General features: G+C 38.4%; 1 protein-coding gene across 2 annotated transcripts; it reads right to left on the reverse strand.

Annotated features, from left to right (window-relative positions):
* Positions 1–147: 147 nt before the first annotated feature.
* Positions 148–27,881, reverse strand: Arl4 (ADP ribosylation factor-like 4). 2 transcript variants are annotated; one of them, XM_076689223.1, is made up of 4 exons: positions 27,554–27,881; positions 12,604–13,336; positions 11,696–11,911; positions 148–721 (listed from the first exon to the last, which is right to left on the reverse strand). In XM_076689223.1, exons 2-4 carry the CDS (start codon positions 12,812–12,814, stop codon positions 636–638), a joined length of 513 nt encoding a protein of 170 aa, XP_076545338.1. In that variant the 5' UTR covers positions 12,815–13,336; positions 27,554–27,881; the 3' UTR covers positions 148–635. The 2 variants fall into 2 exon arrangements, with proteins under 2 accessions (XP_076545338.1, XP_034180485.1); XM_034324594.2 differs by lacking the exon at positions 148–721 and adding an exon at positions 10,253–10,914.
* Positions 27,882–27,986: the final 105 nt, after the last annotated feature.

Raw genomic sequence — 27,986 nt, forward strand, 5'->3', positions numbered from 1 at the left:
CACCATTCAACTGTCCGTGAACTGTTCGCGAAAAGAGAGCCTCTTTTGTCTCGTCCAACACTCATCTTCGCGTTCGAAACCGACTTCCCTGCATCGGATCACGCCTCCTAATATTTATGCTTGTTTTTCTATGCTGATTCTTCTAAGGGAAAGTCGAAAGGGTTTAGTCATGAAAAAACTGTGCCGTTATAGGACATCAACTGTTCAAGGTGTTTATGCAGAAAGTGACGAAGTGGAATTTCAAGATTTTATGAAAGAGAGTTGAATTCTGAGAATATTAATAAGGTATTTGACAAAAATTATATTGTTATAATATAGAAATTACCGAGGAAGCGAAATTTCTAGGTGGCCACCTAGGGCCCCCATAAGACGATTTTGCATCTAAGAACTTTTTACTTGAATATTAATCGATGTAAATGGAAATCTAAATTAGTTATACAAGCTTTAATGTTAATTTTATAAATTTTATTTCAGGTACTTTTTTTATGTCAAATATGTGAAGGGGCCCTTTTTCTCAGAGCCGGTCCTGAGGGAGCTGTAATTCCACCCTTTTTTCAAAATACTAATCCTTCCTTAATTAGATAACGTAACTACCTTTTACATTTTCAAAAGAAGAAACAAAAAGCTTCTTTATGTCACACTCTCCTCCTCCTGCAAACTCCTCTTTCTTTCATACCTCTACGCCACGTGAACGCGTCCTCTTTGATTTTCGCGGGGAAAGCTAAAAAAAAAGAACAGAACAGAAAACGTAAATCTGCTGTTAATCCAGCAGCAGCCGGACAATTTCAACAATGGATCTCCGTAGTCCTGGTGAACTACTTTATTCGTTATTCAGCCGTCCGTGAACTCGGAATAAAAGAGCTCTTTGTCTCGAGTGCTACTCGTCCACGCGTTTCAAATACGAAACCGTCTCTGCTGTATGCTCTCCTACACGAGGCGATATTGTTTATAGTACCTAGTTGAATATTATGACGATTGAAAAATAGTTAATGAAATTATTAACTAAATAGCAGGTTTCTATAAATGTTTTCCAAAAATTAAATCATATAAGACGAGGAAACTTACAGCTATTTCTTGGTGAAATTCAATTCGTAAATAAAGTAATCGTCGGAAAGTCGTGTAATTGATCTTTCAAACTTTCTCACGAGCTGCACTTGGAAAACCGAGCTGATCTTGTAAAGACAAGAATAATTAGCTGTTCTTTCTTGATTGATCTATCTTGTGCATAGAATGCTTGAAAATAAAAAGAAATAAAGTATAATAAATTGAATTCTGTTAAAAGCAATTATTCCTTATTCGAACGATTGAAAGATCTTAAAAAATTAATCAAAAAAATCATTAATTTATACTAAGAATTCTATTTTGTTTGTTAGCAAACAAACAAAGTTAAATTGGATGCTGTTAATCTGTTCAATTTTAGGTCGCCGACTTCGCCAGTGAAACTAATGCCATCTTGTCCCCCTCGTGGCTACACATTCGGGTTAATTAGGTTCATTAAACTAGACGGGCAGCGGCAACACGAGCTCTTAGCGTCTTTGTTCGTACTTATAAACGTCTTCGATAAGAAACCAAGAAAAATTGTAATTGCGTTCGACTTATTTGCTTCAGCCGAAAGAAAAATAAAAGCGTAGTCATTTGAAAAAATTCACTCGATTGAATCCAAACTTTATTCAAAGTCTTTTGATCTAAAATTAAAATATGAAACTTTTATTTCTGTTCCTCTGGCAATTTCAATCGTATCGAGTTCTCACTTGGTACCATTTCCGGTAAAGGAAAGAGCCTTTGAACAGGCGCCAGGCGAGTGGGCGTTCATGATATCGGAAGAGAGATTAATTTCATAAAATCCTACGCTACCTTATACGTGCGTATGTGCAATCTTGTTCGGCTGGGGAACCGCGTCGCCTTTTCTATCCACGTTTCTATACAAGGAGCGAACTATAACCCGAGGCGCCCACGAATCGGCGCCCACGTCGATTTTCAGCACTTTTGATACCGGATGTCTTTTCATCTTTCCTGTGTTCCCTGTTACCATCATTTGTAGATCAATCGTATCATTTAAATCTATAACAATATGAAAACTGTCAATCTGTATCTCTTTAAACCCTTTCACACCGGACGGGACATATGCTGTCCCAGTCTGGAAAATTTGATGTACCATCAATAAAGCTTGTAAGATCATTGATGTTGTTGATGGTGCGTCGTAATGCGTTTCTAAGATCTTCAAACTTTCAAGCAGAAAAATTATTTAATCTTGATAATAATCACCTGGAGGAGAAGTAACTGTTCCCGGTAATGGGGCGCACTCGAACTGATTTTTTCGCCGTATTGAAAGGGTTGAACCCTTTTTGATTTGATCCCGAGTGTACACACATGGTTGTCTCTCCTTCGTTTAACACTTTCAGACGGCACTGTACGCACATGTGCATCTAAATATATTCGCATACGAAGCACGTGCTGCACCGCCTACAAGCAACACTACGTATTCTCCACGATGATCCGAGGAAAGCCCTCTCGTGTCTCGAGAACACTCGCGGCAAAGTTTTCTCGGGAAAAAATCTCTGTTGAAAAATAATTTATCTTTGTTTCCGTGCGCTCGTTTTAGTCGCGTTCGGATTAACAGAGCGAAAAAGCATCGTTGCCACGAGGAAACTTTGCGTTACGTTAATAAAGCGAACGGTGCGAACATGTTTTTGAAAATTATTTAATGTACCGTCGTTTAGTCTGTCTGGGCTTATTTGCAAGCTCAGTGTACTCGTCTCTCGAGTATTTTCAATGCAAAGAGAGCACTCTGATCACTCTCTTCCGGCAATTATGCTTACCACTTCTTCTTCCCCGGCATGATAATAACAAGGCGAATGTTTCAATTGAAAATAGGGTAATGTATACACTTATTGACCCCTGAACAATGATTTTTTTTCTAAGTTGATAATGAGTGGAATTCTATCTGAGAAAGTATTTTTCAGTTAGCCTTTTAAAGATTTAATTTATAAAAGATGAAATAATAGAAATGGAAAATTTTTGAAAAAATTATTAAAAGCGAAAGAAAAAAGAAGCGAGATCGTCCGACCGGATGTAGTTGGGTAAAGAGTAACAAAGGGAAAAGGTTTATTAGAGAAGAAAAATGAACAAGACATTAATGTCGATAAATCAAGTATTACAGAAGCGTGAAGCAAGCGGAAACGGGATTTTAATTTGTAGGTCGATAAGTCCCGAATATTGATCCCTGCACAATGATTAACCCTTTTCCTGAGAAGTAAGTTGGGTAGCGGACCATGGAGAGACACCCAAGACGGCGCGGCGGACCAAGGAGAGAGCCACAGTTTTTTAATTATTATAATAAAATATAATTATCTTCCATGGTCCGAATAGAAATATAGAATTAATTCTACTTTTTTAGGAAAAGGATCAATTACCCTATCCTGTAGAAACAATATCCCAACGTTACAGTGATATTATTGAATTCTAAAAGTCTGCGAAATCTTCTTCGATATGCACACTGTACGAAAGTGTCCAATTATTCGTTTATTTCGAGAAGTTCATCAGATGGTATCTAATTTTCGCCGCATCCGTCGTCCAAACGTACATATATTGTTCCCATTGTAACGATACAAACTTTCTATCATTGTTTCCGCGAACGTTCGCAGACTTCCTCTCTAACGAGGCAACGTTTTACAGCTTGTAAACGCGAACGCTTTCCATCCGGACGGATGCTATCGACGTTTCCATACAATCAAACTGAACCTTGATGGAACAGGGTAAATTACGAAGTAACTTTTTTACAAAATCGTTTGTAATTATTACATGCAACTGGGTTACTTTAATTTACAGTTTCCCTTTTTTATTTTCTTCCCGAGTAATTGACTCGACTAATTGAATAAAAAGAAGGCACTTTCTTTCAATTTCCCTTTCTTTCACCTCTTCTTTATTTTCTTCTAATTAATATTACAGCAAACAGATCTTTGCTAGTTGGTTCGTGAATCACCGAGGCAATTAAATAAACTTGTTTCAACCGGGAAAAAAAAAAGAATCTCTATACCTCGTTGAATCGTCATCAAGCATAATGGTGTACTGTTTTCACCAGGAGATAGCCTTGTTTGCTTTACTCTCTATCATGATTCTCAATGCATTTTTTGCCGAGTGCATACAACTTTACCGTGTCACACGTTACAAACGCGACACAATGTTCGAGCATCGGGAGCATCGCGACGTCGACTTCTAACGAGCCTTCCGGTAATTACATGGCACCATGCGAACTTTCTATGGCGGGCTTACAACAACGCTGCACTGTCTAAGCGAATGTGCGCGTTCTATTATCGAACGACTCGATCTTGTGGATTTTTTTAATTATCTTCGCCTGCAATTTGTCCGCAGTCTAAGACAAGTATTATCGAAAAAATTTTTAATAAAAAAAATATTTAATTTCTTAATAGGGTGTAGAAGATAATCACTCCTATTTAGAAATATTTTAATATAATTCTCAAATAGCAAAATATATCGTTGTTCCGTATTAAAAGGGTTAATAAAAAAAAAAATTTAATTTCTTAATAGAGTGTAGAAGATAATCACTCCTATTTAGAAATATTTTAATATAATTCTCGAATATCAAAATGTATCGTTGTTCCGTATTAAAAGGGTTAATAAAAAAAACTATATATTTTCTTAATAGGGTGTAGAAGGGAATCACCCCTATTTAGAAATATTCTAATATAATTCTCGAATATCAAAATGTATCGTTGTTTCGTATTGAAAGGGTTAATAAAAAAAATACTTAATTTGTTAATAGGGTGTAGAAGGGAATATCCCTATTTAGAAATATTCTAATATAATTCTCGAATATCAAAATGTATCGTTGTTCGGCACTAAAAGGGTTAATAAAAAAGAAAATATTTAGCTTCTTAATAGAGTGTAAAAGGGTCAACCCTGTTTGAAAATATTTTAATATAATCCTCGAGTACCGAGCGTAGAATTCGTGAAACAAGTTGGACAACTGGTTCTCCATCTGGTAGCTATTCGTGTCGGCCCCATTGAGCCGGATCCTCCTCCAGGATCCTGAAAACAGTGCTCCCTTTGAAGCTGCAATCGCGTCGACGGTGCGTGCACGGCGTAAATGGCCGCATCTGAGTGCCACGTGCCGCGTATCCTATCCAAAGGGAACAATAACCGCGCACCGCGAAACACTCCTTTCCTCTTTTCCTTTTTACCCGTCTCGTTTTTTCCAGCGTGCACGACGCCGACTGATCCGCATGAACAAGTAGCCTGAGAGGAAACGCAACGAACGACCCACCAGCCAATTGTTATTGACCGGACGAAGGTAATTTCAAGGTTCGAGGAGACCGCTTCTTGGCTCGTGCTCGGAACTTGATGAGCTCGAGACTTATCCTCATTTCTGGGCTAATTTCTCAGAGTTTAATTAACGGAATTTCTTCGATCTTTGCTTTTCTATTGAATATGATTTAGCGTTTTCTGGATTTTAGGAAATTTCCGGGCCAAAAAAATTTCTGGGCCTTATAGAAAAAATCGATACCCTTCAATTTCGCGGGCCCTTATTTTGCCTGGGACCCTAGTTCTGGATGCCTTCTGGTAGAATTGAAGAAATAATCATCGGTTAAAACATAACGGAATTAGCTGATTTATTTGGAAAAAAAAAAATTCTTGCTCACGATCGAAATGGATCCACTCAGTCTGACGGAACGACTCGTTCCAGGGTACAGTCGACATTCATATGGTGCACCCTTAGCACGCATGACAACTATACACGCACCATACACCCACGTACACACGCGCGAGATTTGCGGAGGCTACTACATAAATATACGAATATTCGTCAAGCAGCGAACGACAATGCAATAATTGTTCTCGTTACAGTAAAAACATGTTCCTTTTCATTTTTACAATTGTCCGCTATGGATAAACCGTATTCGATAATACATAAATATACGATCTATCGTTCGATCGAAGCACGAGATAAAATATTTGAAAGGTAATAAAACACAACAAGGGCAAGTATAGTATACAATAGAATTTTGAACGACAGTCGATATAAAAAACAACAACCATATTCGACAGATATTGGTCGATTTCCGTTTTAGCTGAAAAATTCATTGGCGCCTATCGGATAATCAATTATTATATCGTTTCTGATATGTTGATAGGTTTATTTTTTTAATTTTATTTTTTAATGACTCGCATAATGTTCAATTATTCAAGGAATTTAACAGAACGAACATTTAACTACTTTTATATATTATTTTAAATGATTGTAACGAATTTCATTGTTTCGTGCACTTAGCTTTGGTTGCAATTTCTGTTTAGAATGCAAGAAACAATTAAATTCCTATGAATTATTTATCTAAATTACCTATCAATTAAATTCTATTCAACTTCCTCTAGAATAAAATTCATAAAACAGAAAATCAAAATTAACAATGATTATACTTCCTGATTAGCGCCAACAAATTTTCTGGTGGCCAGGAAATCCTACGAAACTTACAGCCTGCGATTATCTATTTACAAAGTGTTCTTACAGTATAAACTTCGTTTTATACTCCCTACATCTTGTTCCTCGAAATAATTCTCGGGTCGACTAGCATCGTCACTCGTTACAGTCAAAATTTCATTTCTGTCGCTTTCATTCTTTTCTGTTTTCATTGATACAAGTGGATCGTGTGCTCTCGTCGCGAAACCCTTCTAAATCCTTCGAAATTAACACATTAATTAAGATATCATTCGATGACAATCGATGTACCATTGGAGGTTGAAACTGTTCCTTTAATTTCTTTGAAAAATGAAAGAAAGGATGAACATTCCAAGCACAAAGTGTGAAGAAATAGATTCCATTTCGAACGCTTCATCTTTCCTCGTGTTCAATGTATAAAAAAGAACCTATATGGATTTTATTTCATCGAATGTTTACCGATGTTTGTGTCAGGAATTTGAATATCAATGCAGCTGAGCGAATCTTATGAATATTTCACAATGCGCCCCAGAAACTCGTAGAAATTTTTCAAATGTAAAAGCCTCGAAAAAAAGTATGTTTCATCTATTTCCTGGTGACAGTGGAGAATGTGTACCATCGGAGCATTTGATCGTTTTCCGGTTTCTGCGACACGTCGTTCCATTTCATGCATCGCTGATGCATTTTTATTTCCCTTCGTCCTTCTTTTGCTTACGTTTGCATACCATCGATGACACGGTTCTTCCTTAGCCTTCTTATACCTTCTTTCAGGAAGTTTCACCTGGAAGCACACTCTTTCTCCTCACGTTTTATCACAGTTTTTCCTGGATCTTCGAAAATCGCGTGATCACTTTGCCTCGCATTTCTGCGAATAGCAAATTGCTATATCGTTAAGCCTCTCGTAACTCCTTGCACCGTTATCGATTTCGAGTTTCCACTTTGCTCCTTAAGGCATTCGTTTCGATATTCTCTGCATAATTTAGTGGAAACGAGGGATGGATAAATGTAATTCCATTTTTAGATAAAAATGAGAAAAGGGAAGTTTCCTGAGATTTATAACAGAAATAAGAAACTTGCAATTGCACTTTTTTAATTTCATTTCTTTTCTTTTTGTCCCATTTTCATGTAATATTGAACTGGAAATTATCTTTCGAAGGCAGTTACTGTCAGTCTTCATTTTCGCGAAGAACACTTCCGATTTTGCATTCACTTCCGCCAGGGAAGGTCGTTGTTCCGGATAACAAATGTGCCGCGTGTATCATTCACCGCAAACCGCGGTTTCCGGTCTCGCCTTGCCCCTCGTTTCTCGGTTTAATATCGATCAATGCAGTGCGATAAATAACGAGTAAAATTGTCTCATCCGACGTTTCATTTCCTCTCTTCATTCCCAAGTTGATTCTCCTTTCCCAAAAGATCTGCCCCTTTTAATTTCTTCTTTGCGAAGGGGACTTTTTTCAAACGGGAAGAACTGGCAAATATGGAAGAACTGTAGTGTTTAAAGAAATCATAATAAAATACGTAGAAAGAAAGAAGGGAGAGCCACGAGAACACCGAATAAAATCGCTCCTTTAAGATGATGTTCATCTACTGCAATTTCAGATCCAATAACAACATTCATTTCAGATGAAGCAATTCTTATCACCATAATTAGACACGATACTTTGCAAAAGAAAGAAGAGTTGTGCTATCTTTTGTGCGTGTGTTCAATTAGCAGTTATCGAATCATCTGTAATTATTTAAGATTTTTGAAAGAACATCGTTATTTATTTTATTTATCACGATGATTCCAGGAATATTACAGTAACTGATAGCGATTCTTGTTAATCGCTGATTAATTAACACAGGAATTATGAAGAAATGCAAATCAAATATTTGCAATTATAAGTTGAAATAATGGAAAATTCACAGGTACTCCATAACACATCATGTCGATAAGAATTGCCTGCACCGGAAGTGCATGCGTCGAAAGGATCTCGACAAAGATAAAACACACTGGCAAGAAAACAACCCATCGTTTTGAGCTCCACAAATTCCCAATAAAACCTGAGCGCAATCTTTCAAAAGAACACTTCGAACCCTATCAGCCTAAAAAGCATCTTCCTAAAAAACGATTCTCTAAATGTTGCAAAAATATTCAACACCTTAATCGATAATCAAACTTCAACAAACGAATGAATTCTAATGCTAATGAAAAAAAGATATACATATCAGCACCATTGAACTTTCACGAGATATGTTTTTTTTTTTTTTTTTTTCGATCAAGCTCAAAACGATCGATTCGTTTTATTCCATCGAATTTCTTCTTCCATTTAGCACGATACAGCAAATACGATACACACGTAAAATGGTACTAAATATTTGGGAAAAATGGGGAAGGGTTTTTATCACATCGTTCTATGTTCCTTTTTTTGTAGCTTTTCGTTTTTTTTTTTTTACAAAAAATTTCGTCCGTCAGGAAGAAGCCATGTTCACGCATCGTTTATCATTTTCTCCCTCTTGTATAAAGGTGCAAAAAATTAGAGAGGCACGGTCATTATCGGAACGCCTAGGGTCCGCGATTCACCTCTATTTGTCGTCTACGATAAACTGATAATCACGATCCGTTGATCTACTCGCTGCTTCGATAATAGTATCGATTCAGAGTTCTCTACAAATACGAAGTCTTTGATCTTATCGTGACTTGAAAAAGTTGAGCCCGTCAGTGAACTGTTATCTTCGGACTATTTTGGAGGATTTAAATAGGTCTATGGTTCTTTCTTCTTCCATCTGGACTATCAGTGTGTCATTCTCATTAAACTGATGCATAAGTTCCGTTTATCGTAAGTATCTTTCGTCTTAAAATTTAGTATAACATTTACTATTCAATGTATCAACTAAATATAAAAACGTCCACTATACATTCGTTTATCTAGTTCCATTATATTAAAAAATATACGTCTATTACCCAAATGGTAACACTGGAAAATTTGCATAGATAGAACTTATGCAGCAGTCTAACGTTTAACCCTTTGCACCCCAAATAATATATCCCAGACGTAATAATTATATGTATATCCTAATTATTACCATTCTGATTTCAATCAATTCAATCAATTCTGACTACTGTAAAAAAAGATACAGTAAATTTCATTATTGAAATAATGAATGTGTATATAGTTTAAAGAGATAAGAATGGATCATAATTAGTAATAAAGTAAATGGAGTAAAATAGTGGAGTGCAAAGGGTTAACAATCATCCGGTATCTTGGTCCGTCTAAACTGGACCCGCGTCAGCGTTATTAATACAATCCAACGTCATCGTTATCAACAACGAAGCCGTCGATGATCCCTCGTTATCGCGACTCCTTATTGACCTCTTCCACAAAAAACAAAATACACGTTTCCAGCCTCTGGTACCTCGAAACCGAGCTCGTTATCGACAACAAAGCCAATAAAACTCGTCGGTTTCGTCGTTAAAAAAGTTTCCCAAGGAACGTCTCGCGATGGAGAAATTTTGGCAAAATAGAGCTTCTATAGAACAGTGAAGAAGCACTTTGTTTCGTTGTCGTCCGGTCAGCAATCGAGTTTCAAAGGAATTATTCTCAAGTTGTTGTAGCAAAATTGTTTAAATCCTTACATTTATTATCCTACGATCCTTGAACTTCATTTTCAGAGGACAGGCTCGTTTGCAGCCTTTCAGAGAATAGCCATAAAAGAGGTCTAGATATCCTTACTATCATTTTTGACCTTCCTTTCCAAAGGAGGATAGGCTCTTACACCCATTCCGATTGATAAAAAGCAGCCAGTAAGTGTAAAAAGTAGCCATTAGGTGTAGAGTAACATCTATACCCTCTGTTCCTTGTATCCTTGCAATAACTACCAGTTCTTGAACTTTCTTCACAGAATACAGGCTTCTTGCGCCTTTTTTAAATTTCCAGGAAAATAGCCAGCAGGTCCAGAATCATTTCTAGAACCTACAGAAAGCCTCCTACCTCTCCTCCAAACGTACGAGCTGTCTTCAAACTCCTCTCTTCGAAAAAACGAGCTTGATTATCAGCTTGCAGCTTCGAGACTGGTCTAAGAACGATCTCGTCAAATGGAATAGTCCATGTGAACGATACAGAGCGCAGCAGTTCACTGGAACGCCTCGTGGATGCGACTGTCGCAGCAGGACGAAGAGGACGAGGAAGAAGACACCGTGGAAGGCGTGGCTGTGTCCAAAGGAGAGACTGTCCGCGACTTACAATATCAGAAGACGCAAGTGCAGTCCTCCGAAGCCCTGGCCTACCTGGCCCGTTTCCTGTTCAGTTTCGCCAGCTTACGCCGCTTCAGTATCAGCTGATACAACGTGTCCAGACCCTCGTGGAGACCCTCGCCGGTGATGGCGCACGCTGGTTGCACTCTGATGCACGCGCTACCTGGCATTCCTGCCAGTTCAAGAACGCCCAGGTGTTTCTCTAGCTCGCCAACTTCTTTAGCACCTGTGGACAGCAATTTGAATATCGTCTGGTCAGTTGGGATCCACTGGGAGGTGTCTTGAATGAACTAGGAGGTCCTAGATGGTGGATAAGGTCCTTTGGACTGATGATTTTGATTCAGGATGGCAAACGTGATTGATGTTTTTAGGTTCTCATTGGTTCTGTTTCAGCTTGGACGTTGGTGAATATGGTCTGGACTTGTATCCTTTGAATGTACTCAGGATCTTGGTTCAGGATGACTTGACGAACAGTATTCAAGTAGCTGTCTTGATATTTTACTCGATGGATATTTCTGGATTCATAGGAACATTGTAACTGGAGAGGAGTCTTCTTAATAAGGATTCCCTTGATCCTGGATTACATCGGCTTAATCGAAGATAACAAATTTACACTGTTAAGCATTAAGAGCATCCGATACTGTTATGTTAGATGAACCGTAATACATAATCTAAATAAGCTCGATAAATTGCAGTCAAGTGTATTCATACATACACTTCATGGTCTTCAGAAGTGAAACCATACGTTTTGAATCGATATAACGATGTTCCATCGACCACTTGTTCCCATCCACTTAAGAATTAAAAAAAGATCCTATTTTCTTTTTACCATCCCGATGATGTACCGCGTGTTACAAGAGATACAGTTTAAAAATACAACTCGAGATCTGACCCAGTTTTCTCGTATCGTTTCAAAACAAAACGAGCTGAATGAATATAAATTCACGTCAAGGTTTAAACAATATCCGTCGACGCGTTTTATAGGTAGACGGATAAAACCTTCTTACCTGGCAGATCCTGTTTGTTCGCCAGGATCAAAATAGGTACTCCAGCGTTGTCCGGGCTCCTGGCCGTCCTGGTCAGCTCCATCTTCGCCTCCTCGAGCCGTTCCGCGTCGCAGGAGTCGACCACGAAGATAATACCATCGGTGCAACGGGTGTACGACTTCCATAATGGTCGCAATTTCTCTTGCCCGCCCACATCCCATACGAGGAAATTTACACCTGAAACAAATCATCACGGAAATCTATTTTATTCCCTGATCCTTTCTAAAACCATTTCATGACATAAAAGTATCACGGAGCAGCACTTATGGCACGTCAATTTCAAGCTGAATGTTCAATAAAAAAGACCACCTAAACGTTTCGTTAATATCGTTAACAGAAAATCGTTGATTCTTTGTTAGAACTAGGACACCTCTCAAGCTCCCAGGAAACGATAAGAAATCTTTCACCGTGCAATCTGTATTTCAAAGAAAGTAGATTGTACAGGATAACGTAGAAAAAGGATAAAAAGAGGCTAAACGTTGCAATTCCTTCGGTCGATCGATGCTACCAGGTTTCTGGGACGTCGAGAGATCTATTCGGTACCAAGAGGAAACTGGCGCCGACACATTTCCCCGTCGCGATAACTGTAATAAGTCGTTTTCGTGGGGCTTATCCTAACCGTGTAACTATTACGTGTCCAGTTACTGTTATTTGCATGTTACGACCACGTCGAACCCGTCATTGCGTGCGATAATTTCAGCTCTATTACACGCGGTACCAAAATCATCGTGATAACTGTGAGATTCGTGCCAGGGTCATTTGTTACGTTCCAGATATTCACGGATTATACGTTAGAACGATAGTTCGACGGTTTTCCATTACCGTGGGTACGACGGCTATCGCGTTAGTAAACGAAGAATTCCATTTACCTTTCGCTTTTCCGATGCCACCGCGGATTCTCTCGCAGTTGAAGCCTATGGTGGGCACAGTGTTGAGATACTGATCGAACTTTAATCTGTACAACGCGGTGGTCTTGCCAGCACTGTCCAGGCCAAGCATAGCCACGTGGAGCGGCGTTCCCGTAGGAAGTGCCTCGAGGAAGCCGCCGCTCGTGCCGCTCCTGCCCATCCCGGCACCCATTCCTTTCCTTCACAGCAGCTTCCTTCGCTCGAGACACCCGCCGCTTTATCCTTCCTTTTTCTTCTTCTCTGTTATCCTTCTTTTATCTGGCATTTAGCTTCTTTATTCCTCAGCGGGAATGTAGAAACACCTTACCACACTGTTCTGGATATTTTCTTCTTTACCTCTTTCTCCTGAAATCTTCTGAATTCATTCGTCATTCACGCGGTATTTTTCTATTTTATCACCCTAGAGAGGTTTCTCGTTTGAGTATTCTTCCAAGTACCATGTTCTCTCCAGCATCTCGTTTATTTCATCGCGCTCGATACCTGGTGGCTAGCGTCTAGTTTTCGACGTTTCTCCTTCGGATCTCGTTCTATTCGTTTTTCCCTCTTCGTGGTCGTTCCCCGTTGCTCCCTAGGCGGTGGGCGCCTTTCGTGTCCGCGGGCCAAAGTCGAGGATGGCGAAGGAGGGTCACCGCTTTCGATGCTCGTCCCCGCCGTAAAAGGACTCGCTTCGAGGCCACGATCACTACCGCACAGGCTGAAAATGAAAGGAGAAACGCGTTAGCGATGCTGCCTCTGCTCGATTCTTTTCGACTTGTCTCTTTCATTTATCCCCGAACGAACGTGTCGCGATTATTCGAGCAATGTTTCACCGCCCTCTTTTGCACGCGAACGTAATTGAAATCGAAAGTTACCAATTTTAGATACTCGAATTCGCTTGATGCACCTTCGAGAATCCTGTGTTACTAATTTTTGAACAATTCCGTTCGAGATTAAAGGGGAAGATGAAAAATTCTTCAACTGGTTGATCGAACGAGTATATTAATTATATAAATGATCTTCTACCAGTGAGATTCTTCTATTTGTGATTCGAAAATAACTTGGAAGATATTAATGTAACCTATTAATATCTTCTTTCGTTGATGGTATCAGCGCGAAAAGTCGCGTCTCTCGTCGCTAGTCGAGAAAAAGTCGAGTCGAAGGACTTCTCTAAATGGTTCACAAAGAGAATTCTTTCCTCGGCTCTCCGGGGAGCGAGGCCGAAATGGCCAGGTGAGCTCCCTAAGCCCATCATAAAGCAATTCTAAAACTCCCCGATTCGTGATGCTCACAAAAGGATTGTTCGGAGATTGCCCAACAGGTAGGAAACTTCGTGTTCGACTAAAAGGAAAATTCGAATATTATTAGAAATATTTTTGCGAAGGAAAATATTAAATTTTCTAGAAGCGTTAATTAACGGTTGAATTTAGAGGAAATATTCTTTGGCGATGAAAAGAACAGAACGGAAGGAGAACATTAACCTTGGCAATAAACAGCACAAGTTTAACCGGTGCACATGCAAATCTGACGACTGAATATGTATTCCAGTTCTACGAGCCACGATTAATCTCTTTCCAGATCGGCTAACTTTATGGATAACAACGGTTACGGATTATGCAGTTCTGTTTTTCAACTATTAAACGTGTTGCATGCATGCTACACGTTGATACGGGACCCCAATTGATCCTGTGTCCATTTCTAGTTACACGAACTGGAGAAAAATCAGGGAAAGATCAAAAAATACTTAATTTTGATATACTTGATTGATCTTATTAATTTATTATTCTATAGTCCTTAAATTATTAATTTTTAAACAAAAGAGTTTCATATATTGGAAGAATATTTTTTAAAAGAATGTACAATTTAAAAAATGAAAATATAATTTAGAAAATGAAAATATGAATTAATAAATTGAATTAAAATTACGTTCATCTTGATGGCAATAATTTGATAAATGAGATTAATTGTTATTTTGGGTAATTGGGATTTGGCAATTAAGGTGGGTCATTGTTATTTTTTAGAAACTGCTGAAAATACTGTAATTCATTGTTATATAGAAATGTTTACGTATTGATCACAATAGATGAAAACAGCCTTTTAGATACATATAAAATACAGCACGTTCTGTCAGCTTCTTCCGGTCTATTGTACCGGTCTTCCGGTGTCTAGCGCAGGGTTTTTCATCGAGTTAGGTGAATCCTTTATTCTTATTTCCGTCACGCGGCTATAACTTCCGCGTTCGCATCGATTCAATCTTTCGATTTCCGGATATAAATGCGAATATACCATCTTTCTCTTTGCGAATTTTCAATATCTTTCTAATTTCGAATGGTATTCGAAACGATTATTAGCCTCCTTCCGAACAAGCGAACGTAGATATTTATCGATAGCTAATCACGACTGATAATAGTCGCTATCACCGAGTATCGCTCGAATTATTTCCTCTTCTTTTCTTCTTCTTTCGCTCATCTTCTCGGCCATTGTTCTCCGTACCTTCATTTTCTCTAATGACGCAACTTGCCACTTTTCTTCTTACTTCCTAACTAATCCAACGCAATCACCAGTCATTCTCGGTTATTTACTCATTTAATTGCGGGTATCTTCATATGTATAATTTTAGAGTCATGCAATTTCTTTTTTCTATGACAGTAACCTGACTCGTTGAAAAATAACCAGGAAGAGATCAAAGTTGAAAATATTCAATTTTCAGGTAGATAATTGATTCATTTTATTAATTCATTACTCTATAGTTCTCGAATTATTAATTTTTAAAAGAGTTTCATATATTGGAAAAATAATTTAGAAAATGAAAATAATATGAAATAGAAAAAAAATTGAATTGAAATTGGGTCTCTCTCCGTGGTCCGCCCTCCGCCGCCCTCGTGATTGTTTGAATAATTTTGCTAAAAAATCGCTTTATCCGCTGTTTTATTATACTAGTAATATTTTTCCAGGAAAGGTGTGTTTGAAAGACGCGTAAAACGACACTTGGTGTTAGCCGGCACTCCTTCCAATGACTCTTAAATTCCTCGCCTCGACTGTCTAGACTAGACGAAACTCGTAATCCGTACGTGCTGAAGTGAATTTAAGGCTTCTTGGTTCTCAAAGTACACGAGTCACAGAAAGGTAAAGCCGAGTTAATAAACCACGAACAAACAGCAGACAATTATTTTTATCACAGCCCCTTCGTACGATTTTTAACATAAATCTACAGTAAGAGGATGTGTTCGTTTCTAGAAAGAAATACCAAAGGACACCAACGAGAACAGATTCTGTTCTTAACACGAAAAGAAAAAAAAATGAGAAAATGTTGCTGGCAGGTGCCGCAGACTGGTCCAGAAAAAAAAAGAAGATAAAAGTGGGTCGGGATGCGAGCCAATGCAGATGCACATGCATCAGATGCAGTTTACAGATATCGCTGCCAATATTTTGTATTTCTCATTTTTCTCACGAATATGTTTCCAATTAACTTAATTCAAGTAAACTCCAAATTTCCAAATAAAATAAATCCAATTCTATCAACGAATAATTCACACATTCAGCAATGTAAATTTCCGATGCACCCTGATGGAATCCATCAGGATCGTTTCGAAACGAGGAAGGTTCTTCCAAAAATTCCCCCGTCCAATTTGTATTCATTAATTTCCAGACAGACACCGGTTCACGTTGATCCTCAATTATGAGCATCGTCGTTAACGAACGTTCAATGTAATTACTAGGTAGTAGGAAAAAGCTGCTCGAGGTTCAATGTAACATTAACGAGATTCGTGTGTACCGGCTCTTTTTCCCTGGCGGCGAAACGTTTACATGGGTAAACAGGAACGATTCAAAGGGGTTGAAAGAGCGCAGACACACCCCCTCGTGAAACCACCACTAATTTTCAGCCACCAGACTCGCTCTTCTCCTTCGTCTTTCTCTCGCACGTTTCATTCGCGTTTTCAAGCATTCAAGAAACAGAAACGAGACTGCAGAAAGTGCAGCAGACAGAGATGCACTTTTGAGGAAGAAAAATGCATTTCGCGATTGTTGATCGAGGAGCTTGCAACAATAGGTAACTTCCGCTATTCTGATCTTTCCTTTTTTTTCCGAGTAGATGATCGATCGAATCGAAAGGAGAGGCTGAACGATGACCCAGAACGGCAGATTTCTCCGACCGTGTGTATCCTCCCGCCTTAAATTTGATTTACCTACTTTTGCACGTGCACGCTAAGTGTACCTGCTGCCTCGTCTTGGCCCCCGTGCATTCGAGGTCGCATAAATTAAAATCCGTGGCACGTCGAGCCTCTGAATATTTATAGAAATCATGCCAACTCTCTGTTGTACTACACAATATTGCATAATCGTTGGATAACGCGCATTCTCTCCGCCTCACTCTCGATAAAATCGAAATTTCAATTTCAATAATTATGTTCTTCGTGGACTATCGGGGGTTCGGAAAAATTCCCAATGGACTGGAAAGAATTTCTGACCTAATTAATTAAAATTAATGCTCTGTTAACACCTAGGTAAAAATTTAAGTTCTCTCTGTTCCTGATTTAGAAATCAACTGCTTGACCAATTTTCACGAAATTCTTGATAACCGACCCCATTAGCAGTGATCGATAGCATAGCAATAATTTCTTCGAAACGAGGAAAACCATTAGGGAAAATGAGGAACATTACTCGATCTTGATAAGCGGGAATGAGATCGATAACAGGATCGCGCGTGCCTTAAATCATTCCACGGTTACGTTCCAGAAATGGTAAATGAAAACGTCGAGCTTCTTCTTACGCCTCTATTAAACTTGATTCCAGAAATTTCAGAATTTTTCCTCTTCAGCTAGGATCTCGAAAACTCGATATTTTCAGGAAATATGATTTATTTAAACGTTCGGCATCAATATTTACGCGTTCGATTCGCGGAACAGGTGTATTTCGAGGTTCCTAGGTGACCTGAAAACGCATCGAGCGACCAACATATTCAGAGGCAGACGGAGAAGTAGGTAAATCGAATTTAAACCACAATACAAGATGGACCGATAAAATACCATTCCAAAAACGAAATTTTTATTTTCTGTACGTGTCTTTCGATATTATTATAAATGAAATAATAGAATCTTGTCTAGGCTGCCTCGAATGGGGATTAAAAATGAATTGGTAGGAGGTGGAGATGGAAAGGTCGAAAATATTTCCACGACCCCCTGGCACGATGGAGGCAACTGAAACTAATAATAGAGCATGTAACAGCACCAGGCCCGTTACATAGGCTGGTTAAAAGTTAGGTATAGCGTATCTGGAACGCGGGACTTTGCGAAGGGAAATCAGTCTATCGAGTAAAGTGGGCCTCGTTATTCACGATCTCGCTTGATAACCCTAGCCTCCTGTTTCCTACGATCCACCGTCGCTCTTCGACCGCTTATCTAGATCCTGATAATAGCGTTACACGCGCTCCGACGAACACGATCTTCCTGATAAGTCACGAAAAAAGTGAGAGCGAAAACGCGGTCTCGATCGTCTTCCTCTGAGAATAGAAAAAGATTTCAGATTTTTATTATAAATTTTAGAACGAAATTGTAACAATAACGGGCGATCTTTGAGAAATATTTATCTGGTTCGTAAGTAATTTCGTACGAAGGAATTTGTTCTTTTTCTAAAAATAAATATAGGTTTCGGAGGAAATACAGAAGGTGTTTGTTAACGATTGAAGCACGACCTAAAAACATTTCACTGTTTCAGAGGCACGAAACTCGGCTCGGAATTCTTTGCGTGCCGTAACGTTACGTGAGCCTTGAGAATTGGTCTGCAATTTGCAGTAAAAGCGAGATAATTAAGCCGCCGTTTGATCGTTTCAGTGATTCACTTGGAACGGCTCGCGGCGTATATTTGTAGCACCGAACACCGTGAAAGAATTTCACTTTGTGATGTATTGCTGATTCGTTTGATTAATATTCTTTGATCAGAATATTCTTTGTTCAATTTCTAAAGTATTAAGAGATTGAATCTTAAAATATGAAGTTTTCTACGAGAAATACATCATAATAATGAAATGAAAGAACCTCGCTTATTCTATTTTCGTAGGAAACAGAAGAAGAATAACTGAGAGGAAAATCGCGGGGGGATTTGGAGCCAGAACGAAATTAAATCGTCGATTTGGCATCGTTTTATGGAAAGCAGATCATTGCGAGGATTTCGTATGGTGTCAAGGATAATAGCGTTTAATAATAGAAAATGTCAGCGTGGAATCGTGGACAAGTGTTAACGTAATCACACGTGGCATGCAAGTATGCGGTGAAACTTAAGACTAGTGGCATTCGTGAGAAACATGGTGTTAATTAGACGAATGACTGAATTAGCGGCTATTTATCCCTGAGAAAAGATCGAGTGTTCACTTTCATACCGGCTACACCATATGAAAGTGGATCTCTCATTCAGTTTCACTGCGATTGAATTTAAATTCCTTCGCACGATGCCATTCAGAACTTTCGTGATCGTGGATCAATCCTTTTCTGAGATTGTCGAAAATTTAATTGTTTTTTGGGTTAACGCAGAGGTGGGCAAATGCAACTGGGAGGGCAAGTGGGATGCACTCGAGGGCAGGGATGGATTGGCAATTTCTATATTTCTTAATTTTCAAATTACCAAATTTGGTATTTCTAAATTCCCAAATTGCCAAATTTGGAATTTCTATATTTCTAATTTCCCAAGTTCCTAAATTCCTAAATTGCCAAATGTGGAATTTCTATATTTCAAAAATTCCTAAGTTCCAAATTCCTAAATTCCCAAATTGCCAAATGTGGAATTTCTATACTTTTAAATTTCTAAATTTCCAAATGATTAAATTGCAAACTCTGCAATTTCTAAATTCCCAAACTCCCAAACCTCCAAACTCTCAACCTCCCAAACTCCCAAATTCCCAAATTCCCAAACTCCCTTTGGTAATTTGATACCTATTTATTTCTGAGTTCTGAATACAACTATACCACAAAGAAAGAAAAGAATCTAGGAAGCGAAATCCACAAGGAAGCATGCTCCTCGATTTAACCACCTCCTTACGCTATGCACTGTTGTCTCTCAAATGCATCTTGCACCGATGCACCTACGGTCTAGAATAATTACCTACACTTTCCTTGTGCGTTTTACGCATTCGTGGTCATTGTTTTTCCGCTGAACTGACTAGATTCCCGTTATCATTTTTTATTAACATTTATCGAACCGATAAATAATAATTCATCCTCGATAAGGTATTATTTTCGCGACAAAATTGCTGGCAATTAAGATACAAACCAAAATGAGAGATAAGAAATTATAAATGATAAAGGCATTAATATCGTTCAAATTAATGATCGATCGAAATGATTGATTACCGCATACCTTCTGTCGTGTTGCATTCGATACGATGTAATGGAACTTTATGGACAATTTAACGGTATCTCAGAAAAATAATTTCTTTTCCTTTTACAAGTACCAAAAATAAGAAACATAGAAAGTAAAGTCGTGGTTTGAAAAATATTCCGAGAACAATGCTGCAGGAATATTTTTGCGAACCTTTGTCTCAGAATATTCAACGCATCTATGCTCGTGATGCATCTATGCAGCAATCAACGATACACGAGGTTGGTGCATTTCAGAGCTCGGCAAAAACAAAAACAGGAAGGAGAAAAAAAAAAAAGAAATACCGAAGGAGGCTTTCACTTCACGCCCGATGAGCAGACGGAACCGTCTCGAGGGCTTTTCGTTTCGATTCCGCGGTTCGTACGATTTTTAATGACCTCTGAAATCCGGAGGGGAACGAACGAAGGAGTGCCCACTATTAACAGACGTCAATTAAACGCCAATTAATCGAATGCATCCTGTCTGTGCGTATTTAATATATATACTCATCAAGAAATGTTTAATGGTTGAATACAAAGAAGAAGAAAAAAGGTGTTATCAGAATTCGGGTATAGTTTGAATGCACTATATATTTAGTTTAGATTATTTCTAGTTAAGGTCTCATTAAGTTCTAATGGAATTTTGGTCGAGGTTTAATCGAAAGCTCTTGGAGTTTTAATTGAATTCTAATCAAGGTTTAATCTAGATCTAGGCGAAGTCTAGTCAAGGTCTAGGATTTAGTTTAGATTTTAGTTTTAGTTGGAGACTGGGTCTAGGTCTAGGTCTAGTGTTAATTAGGTCGAAGTCTTAGTCTAGGTCTAAGTCTAGGCTTGAGTCTAAGTCTAGGTCTAGGTCGAAATCTAGCTTTAACTCTAAATTTAATTCTAAGTCGAAGTCTAAGTCTAAGTCTAGTTCTAGGTTTTGATCTAAGTCTAAGTCTAACTCTAAATCTCGGTCTAACTTTAGCTTTAAGTCTAGATCTAAATTTCAATTTAAACCAAAATCTACATCTAACACTAAGTCTAGGTCTAGATTTAAGTCCATGCCTAAATCGAACAAGTCCACACCGAAATCTAGACCCATGCCTAAGTCTGGATCCACTCCTAAATCTAGGTCCCTATCAAAAAACACTGAACCAATTAATTAAAACTGAACATCGGAAAAAAGAGTACCATCCTAGAGTACAGTTTCATCGAGCTGCTCATCCGAAAAAACTTGTGACGCAGTCAACCAGGATGATCTTCGATGAACATACCGTTACACTGATGTAACAGACCTGTCGACCCGTAAACTTACTCTTGCGTACTAACATAGTGAGAAAAAAATAAGATGCAACCTTGAAGAATGCGACGACCGAGGTAAGATAACTTCAAGGATGAATGATCATTCCTAATTAAATCTTTTTTTAGCGGTACTAATTGACCATTTCTGCAAGAAATACTACGATTCTTCGGTAGCGTATCTACATAAATCTAAGTATTCTTTTTTAATTTTACATTCTAAAGAAACTTTCACCAAGGAAGAATTTTGCCATTTCGAAGATTTAAATCTCTTACGATCTCAATTTATTTTTCAACGAGAAATCGGGTCCACCGGATCGAATTATTTTATCAGTCGATGTTTATCGGCATCGAGAACGTTTCGCTCGTAACCGTTAATTTCTAAAAGAGACAAAGTTTATGAGCGAATATTAAATTCACGAACAACGAGGGAGCCAGCGTTGAAATTAAAGAATCCATAATAAACGAAGTCTCGTGAAAGTTGATGAAAATGATTTTTCGTGCAAGGGAAACCGACCACGCAGATAGGAATCGTTTAAAACACGTTCTCGCGATGGTGAATCCTCGTTCGCTGAGCTATTCACGATTTATTGTTCATCGTCTCGTTTATATAATAAAACAGGGCTCTTCTCTTCTCGTTTTCAGGACGTTACCATCTCGCTTTCACTTCTCTTGTATCCACTTATCGATGGAGATAATACGTGATTACACTTGTTAAAAATACTGAAGAAGTATTATCCACTGATGTAACTAGGATTTTTTAGGGGATGGGCCAGATTTCTTAGGCTTATTTACAATGTGAAATATTTGATATCTTGCATTTTGCAAAATTTTATCAGAGAATCTTTGAATTTGGGAATTTGGAAATTTGGAAATTGGGAAATTTGAAAATCTTAGAATATTAGAATTTGGGAATTTGAAAATTTGGAAATTTGGAAACTTGAGAATATTAGAATATTAGAATTTGGGTGTTTAGAAATTTAAAAACTAAAGAATCTTAGAATATTAAAATTTAGAAATTTTTGAATTTGTCAGTTTGGGAATTTGAAAACTTTAGAATGTTAGAAATGAAAAATTTTAAAAATAAATCATGTAGTAAAGCAAAGTTTTGCAAATTCCCTTGAAACAGCCACCTGTTTCGCTTCCTCCATATCCGAAACGAGGTGGAAATCAGGCTAACGGTCCTTTCGGAGAAAGGACAACTCGTTTCTCTTGTTCGTTACCTAGATTAAGCTCAACAAGGTAAAAGTCGATACATCTTATACGATCGACGCACACGTGTATGCCTAAAACTTATTGCCGGAAGGGCCCTTTCTCTTCCCAAAGATTTATTAATCCTATCATCATCCCTACTCCTCCAGATCCATTTCATTTTTCATTCAAAATTTCACCAACTATACATCTCTAAAAAAAAAAAAAATCTATTACTTTAAAATTAAATTCAACAACCGGGAGACAGTATTATTATTAGAATAATGTTCTGACAAAAGAAATAAGACAAAAGCAAGGGTGTAAGGTCAAGATGCTTTCAAGAATACTTCTTTTAGACCAGAAAAGTTAAAAATGGCAAGTACATGTTTCTATAGTTTCGTGTTCCCAAAGTTCGACGACTTCCCTGGGCTAATTCGAGCGATTTCAATTGACTCACGGGGAAATTGCACCAGTGGCGCCTGACAATGTCCCTGAAATGCACATCTGCACCATACCGAATAAATCGGTCTCGAATTAGAATCCACTTTCGACTCAATTTGTGTGCACCAGATTACCAGCCAGAACAATAACATCCCCAAACAATCTAAAATCTATTTTCTTATTGCTCACGAAAATGTGCAATACATTGCACTGTTTTAAGATGAATATGCATGGGAGCTTCGTGTACGATTCACGGAATAGCAAGATTTCCGGTGTCTGATCCTGCGTGAGCGTCGATATCCGGTACAACCGGAAATTCATTTAGGAAGGAGAGCCGATCGATTTTAATCGAATTTTCAATCGATAGGAGAAGACCCAAAGATATTATTAAATTAGAAATTTTTAACAAACTTTTTTCACAAAAATTTTCCATTCTTTTTCAAAGTTTTTAAAAGTTTCGAAAATGTTTGATTTTGAATAATTATTGCAGTGATCGAATCGTTTTAATTTAAGGAGACTAACGAGCATCCTACTATTTACAGGATCAGCGTAGGATTAGCAATGTGGATCGGTGTGTCAATGTTGCAGCTAGCAACGCAGCTGGTTGCTTTGCTGCCGGGGGTGTTATCGACTGATAAAGGGGCGCATGCGTGCGAAGCAACCCCCATTCTTCCAGCAGGACGTCCATGACGACGTCGGCATCGTCGTCGTCGTTTCCAGGAGACCGTTGAATTCTCTAAACAAATGGTATCTGATCCTGGTAACCATAAACCACCCCCCTATCAATTCAACCCCTCCTCGAAATCAAATGAATATTTCATGAGAAATTTATTTTATTTTTATACCGAAGAACCATTTTGCAATATAGCAGTGCCTCGTTTCACAATTTCCCGTGAATCTTTTTAAAATAGTCAACAAATTAACACTTTGTCCATAAAGAAGTTAATCACAGAATCAACATTCTCTATCTCTCGTAATTATTCCATCAATTTTTATCTAATTCTCTACTCGATGAGATTTTTATCTACTTTCTCACGCAAACGTTTTGTTTTTATCGAAGAGTTGCTTCACCTTTAACTATCCAAGCGAATTATCACGTTTCCCAGCGTTACGGATTAACATGTAGCTCAGACACCCTTTCTAAATACACACAAAGTATAAACCGTGAATCGGAAGTTTCCTTCGAGTGGTTTTTCGAACAACGCTTCAACTTGCACGGCGAAATCTTCACTGATAAGAAATTCAAATAGATTTATCTAGAGTTTCACAAGGTGATAGGTGCTCTTTAAACAGACTTGTCTAATCTGAATCATAGTGCAAATGAACAAAGAACCTGTACTTCAAAATTCTACTCTATTTCATTATTCTCCTCAAAGACATCCGGTCTTCGATCATTCTAATACCCTATTGACTGAAAATTTTAATGATCCTACAATTTCTCTGATTTCTACATCAAAATAGAACGACTTAATTCTCTGATTTCTACATCAAGATAGTTAGATTTACCGATTAACTTCGGTGTTTAATAAACGCGTTGACCGAGAATCATCAAATTTCAGTCGGATAACGAACGTGTTTACAGAAGAAGAACAATCTGAAGAGGCTTCAGCCGGTCAACAGGAGCTTGTAATCGAGAACTGCAACGCTGCACTAACTTTTGTCCACGCTGCAGGCACGGAGATGCAGCGCAAGCGGATAATCTTCCGTCCCTTTGTCTCTATATCGCAAAGAAACATACTGGATTAACAAAATGATATTTAAAAAAAAAAGCAAAAGCGACCTTCTTCGATTTTCCGGAACAACCTTCGCACGGTTCACGACCTCCATCGACGGACCCCTTTTTATTGAGTTATTAAACTCATCCGCGTCATTTCCCTCCAATTCAGAGGGATCCCTTTGATTGTCCTATTTGTTTAACGAGACGAGTCCATATCGCTTGAAATTCGTTCACAAAAAGAATCCCTGCTTTAATTGCCTCACTCAATTATGCTTAATCACCCTCTCGAGGGGAGGCTCGTTTAAAAAGTAACCAGCGACGAAATTGCCTCAACATTTTTGCAAATTTCAATCCTTTTTTATTTCCTTGATATTAAAATTTCAAACTACGAAAGATAATAATCATTCTATCGGGGAATGTTTCTTCGAAACGCGGTTTAAGCCACGATGAACTCTATTGCGCGACCGATCACTTTCCTCTTGTAAATCGGTATAGCAACATCGGGTAACGATTATAATCGCCACGTGCAGCTAGTAACGGCATTCTTCGTTCGCCCGTTCTCTCGCGAAAGCCGCTCATTTTCTGATGCTTCCTACAACAGAACTAGGCGAATCGAATCCCATCGAACACGACCGACAGGAGTTCGAGAATTTCACGTGGAAATATATGCGGTAGAGAGGCGAGAGAACCGGTTGTTTTCACAGCTGTGACGATCCTCTCTACATCTTTCCATGTTATGATCGTTTGTTTCTGCTTAAACAATCCGTACACGATGTTGGAACGTGACGAGAACCTCGGTATTCCGTGTTTAAGGATACCCCTTTGAGCACGTACAGACGAAATACAATAACAATTAATATCTACGTTATCGGTAATGCATGAAAGGCAAGCATCGCACAGAATGCCTGACGTTATTTGGCAAAGTACGAAACGATTAATATTTCACACATTTCCTAGAAGACAAATCGGCAAAGTATAAAATACTCCCGCTATCGACATTTCTAATGTCACCTGGCATTTTCTTTCGTTCATTTATATATTTTTAATGAAGGCCTTTTCATCATTTTTTTTCTCAAGCTTTACCTTTTTGTGAAAAAGACAATTAAATGCAATTCTAGATTAAATTCTTTTCTTCCTGATTGCAACAAGTAGGTTCGTATTCTATTTTCTCTCGTTTTCCTCAATAATATAGTCCTATATTTTAGTTTTCATGAACGTCTTTTCAACAAAAGCCTCTTCACGGCTCGCTTTTAATCTTTTGCCTAAATAACATTTGTCATTCTATGTAATGCCTAGGAAAAGTTTATATAATATTAAAATAATTCGGATATTTTATACTTCGACCAAGAACGCCAGACATTCTATGTATACAATGGCTGCTTTTCATACATAAATACAGTACGCAAGGTTTCAGACCTTATTCACAATTATTCTATATTTAAATCAAAATCCAATCAGGGATTAAACCCCACCAACGATCAAAGGATCAAAGTTAACATTTAACCCGTCACCCGTTAATCCGTTAGCCTTTAATATAAGAAAAAAAGGAAAGAATCTAGGCCTTGACTTTTAACCCTCCGCTCGTGTACGTATATTCCCTATTCTTTGAAGGTTTTAGTTGTGCGAGTAATTATTGGAAATCCATTACTTCTGAATGAAAAGTTTCTTCCATGCTTTACCGAGCCCGCCTACATCTATCTGCAAAATACAGTATGTATTTATGCTCTCGATGGACATCGAAACTTTTTGATTAGTTTAGAGTGAATTTTGGGAAACTTCTTCATCGTTGCTCCATTAAAAAACTTTGAACACTGTAACTGCAATATTAACCCTCCGTTGGCAATCTTTTATTTGAGGACCTGACTTTATATTGTTCTAGACCTTAAAAAAATCTGAAAAAATTCTGAGATATTTATTGAACCTAAAAATAAAAACTCGAAGAATGAATTTGGAAAAATGAAAATTTCGCCTGGAACTCGGCGACCCGCTTTGCCAGCGGAAGATTTGATTAATTTATTTAATAAAACGATGGAAGTATCGTTAAACCTTGTTGGACGAATACAGGGTCATTTTAATTCATTATTTATTGTGTAATAATATGTATACTCCTCTTCTCTATGAAAATATATTTAAAAATTGCTACGGGTCGAAACGACCCTTTCATAAAGCATCCGCCTGCCGAGGATTAAATTGGCCATTCGTCAAAGTGACACGAAGACGATACGCCCGTTACATTCATGAGGACAATTAAGGGCGGGCCTGGGACGTCGCGCAATTAACGTGACGTTGTTACACGTATGCAGATAGACCATCGAAAATACGGTCATCGTCCTCCGGCGAACGTGTGAAAAATATATTTTTCATGAACGAAAATCTTGAGAAGCGTTAGGTGAACCTGTACGCATGAAGCGACTGCCAGCCGACGGGTTTATGGGACGATTGAATATTTATAAAGCGTGGCAATGACTCTGTCCGAATATTAATTGCATCACCGGTCGTGTATCTTGCATACGCACCGATGGTACACCTAACTCGAATATGATTGTTCTTGGGGAATTTGTTTGTAAACGGACGTATAATTTGAAAGAGGATTAAAGAAGCCATCTGATTCATTGGACAGCGACGTTCCATCCGTTTACCATCCGATGGTATTTTCTATGATTTTTACGGCGATTAAAGGGCACTGAGAACAGGTATCCTATCCATTCATAAGGCACGGTGAGAGGAACGCGATAACCTTGATTCCTCTTCGAAGCTGTCACATCGATAGTCACAGCCTCCAACACAAGGATTCATTCACACGCGATTTAAATCATGCGACCATCAAGGGAATTAACAATGGACCGCGATTTACCGACACGTAACACTTGTCGAAATTAACGAAATTAATCGCCATCCCTGGCACAGGTTCTGTTACATAAGTTGCTTTATTTTGAGTAAGACGTTTTTAACTCACCATCTTTTTTGGGGCTGTATCCGAGCTCCGAAGACACAGCTATGTTGATTATGGACGCACAGAAACACGTTACATCGGCTTTGACACACTTCTCTCGAAACCTGGAAGACCGGTTGAATATCGTTTCCTAGTACGAACGGAGGTAACGATGTTTCCGTTAATTATTAAGCGGAAGCACACGCGAATAAAGTAAAGTCGGTATCGTAACGGGTTTAGACGGATGACATTCGAGCACAACAAAACAATCACTCACCGGTTGACGTTTAGGAGAAAACTCCCAACACATCCGGCGACTTTCAACAACCGAAACAGACTGGCTGCATCCTCCTTCAGTCGCACCCTATTTTCATGGACAGCCAATAGGAGGCGACACAATCCAATGGGCGCCATGTTTAACCGCCAATAAGAGCGCCCCTCCTTTCGATTGTTGCTC

The sequence above is a fragment of the Osmia lignaria genome, chromosome 7 (assembly GCF_051020975.1).
Source record: "Osmia lignaria lignaria isolate PbOS001 chromosome 7, iyOsmLign1, whole genome shotgun sequence".
Classification (NCBI taxonomy): Eukaryota; Metazoa; Arthropoda; class Insecta; order Hymenoptera; family Megachilidae; genus Osmia; species Osmia lignaria.

Excerpts from the sequence above, each read along its gene's own strand:
- Arl4 (XM_034324594.2), bottom strand. The coding sequence starts at position 12,814 with ATGGGTGCCGGGATGGGCAGGAGCGGCACGAGCGGCGGCTTCCTCGAG. Across the intron at positions 11,912-12,603 it reads TGGCATCGGAAAAGCGAAAG|GTGTAAATTTCCTCGTATGG; the intron begins GTAAATGGAATT and ends GATTTGTTTCAG. Across the intron at positions 10,915-11,695 it reads GAACAAACAGGATCTGCCAG|GTGCTAAAGAAGTTGGCGAG; the intron begins GTAAGAAGGTTT and ends TGCTGTCCACAG.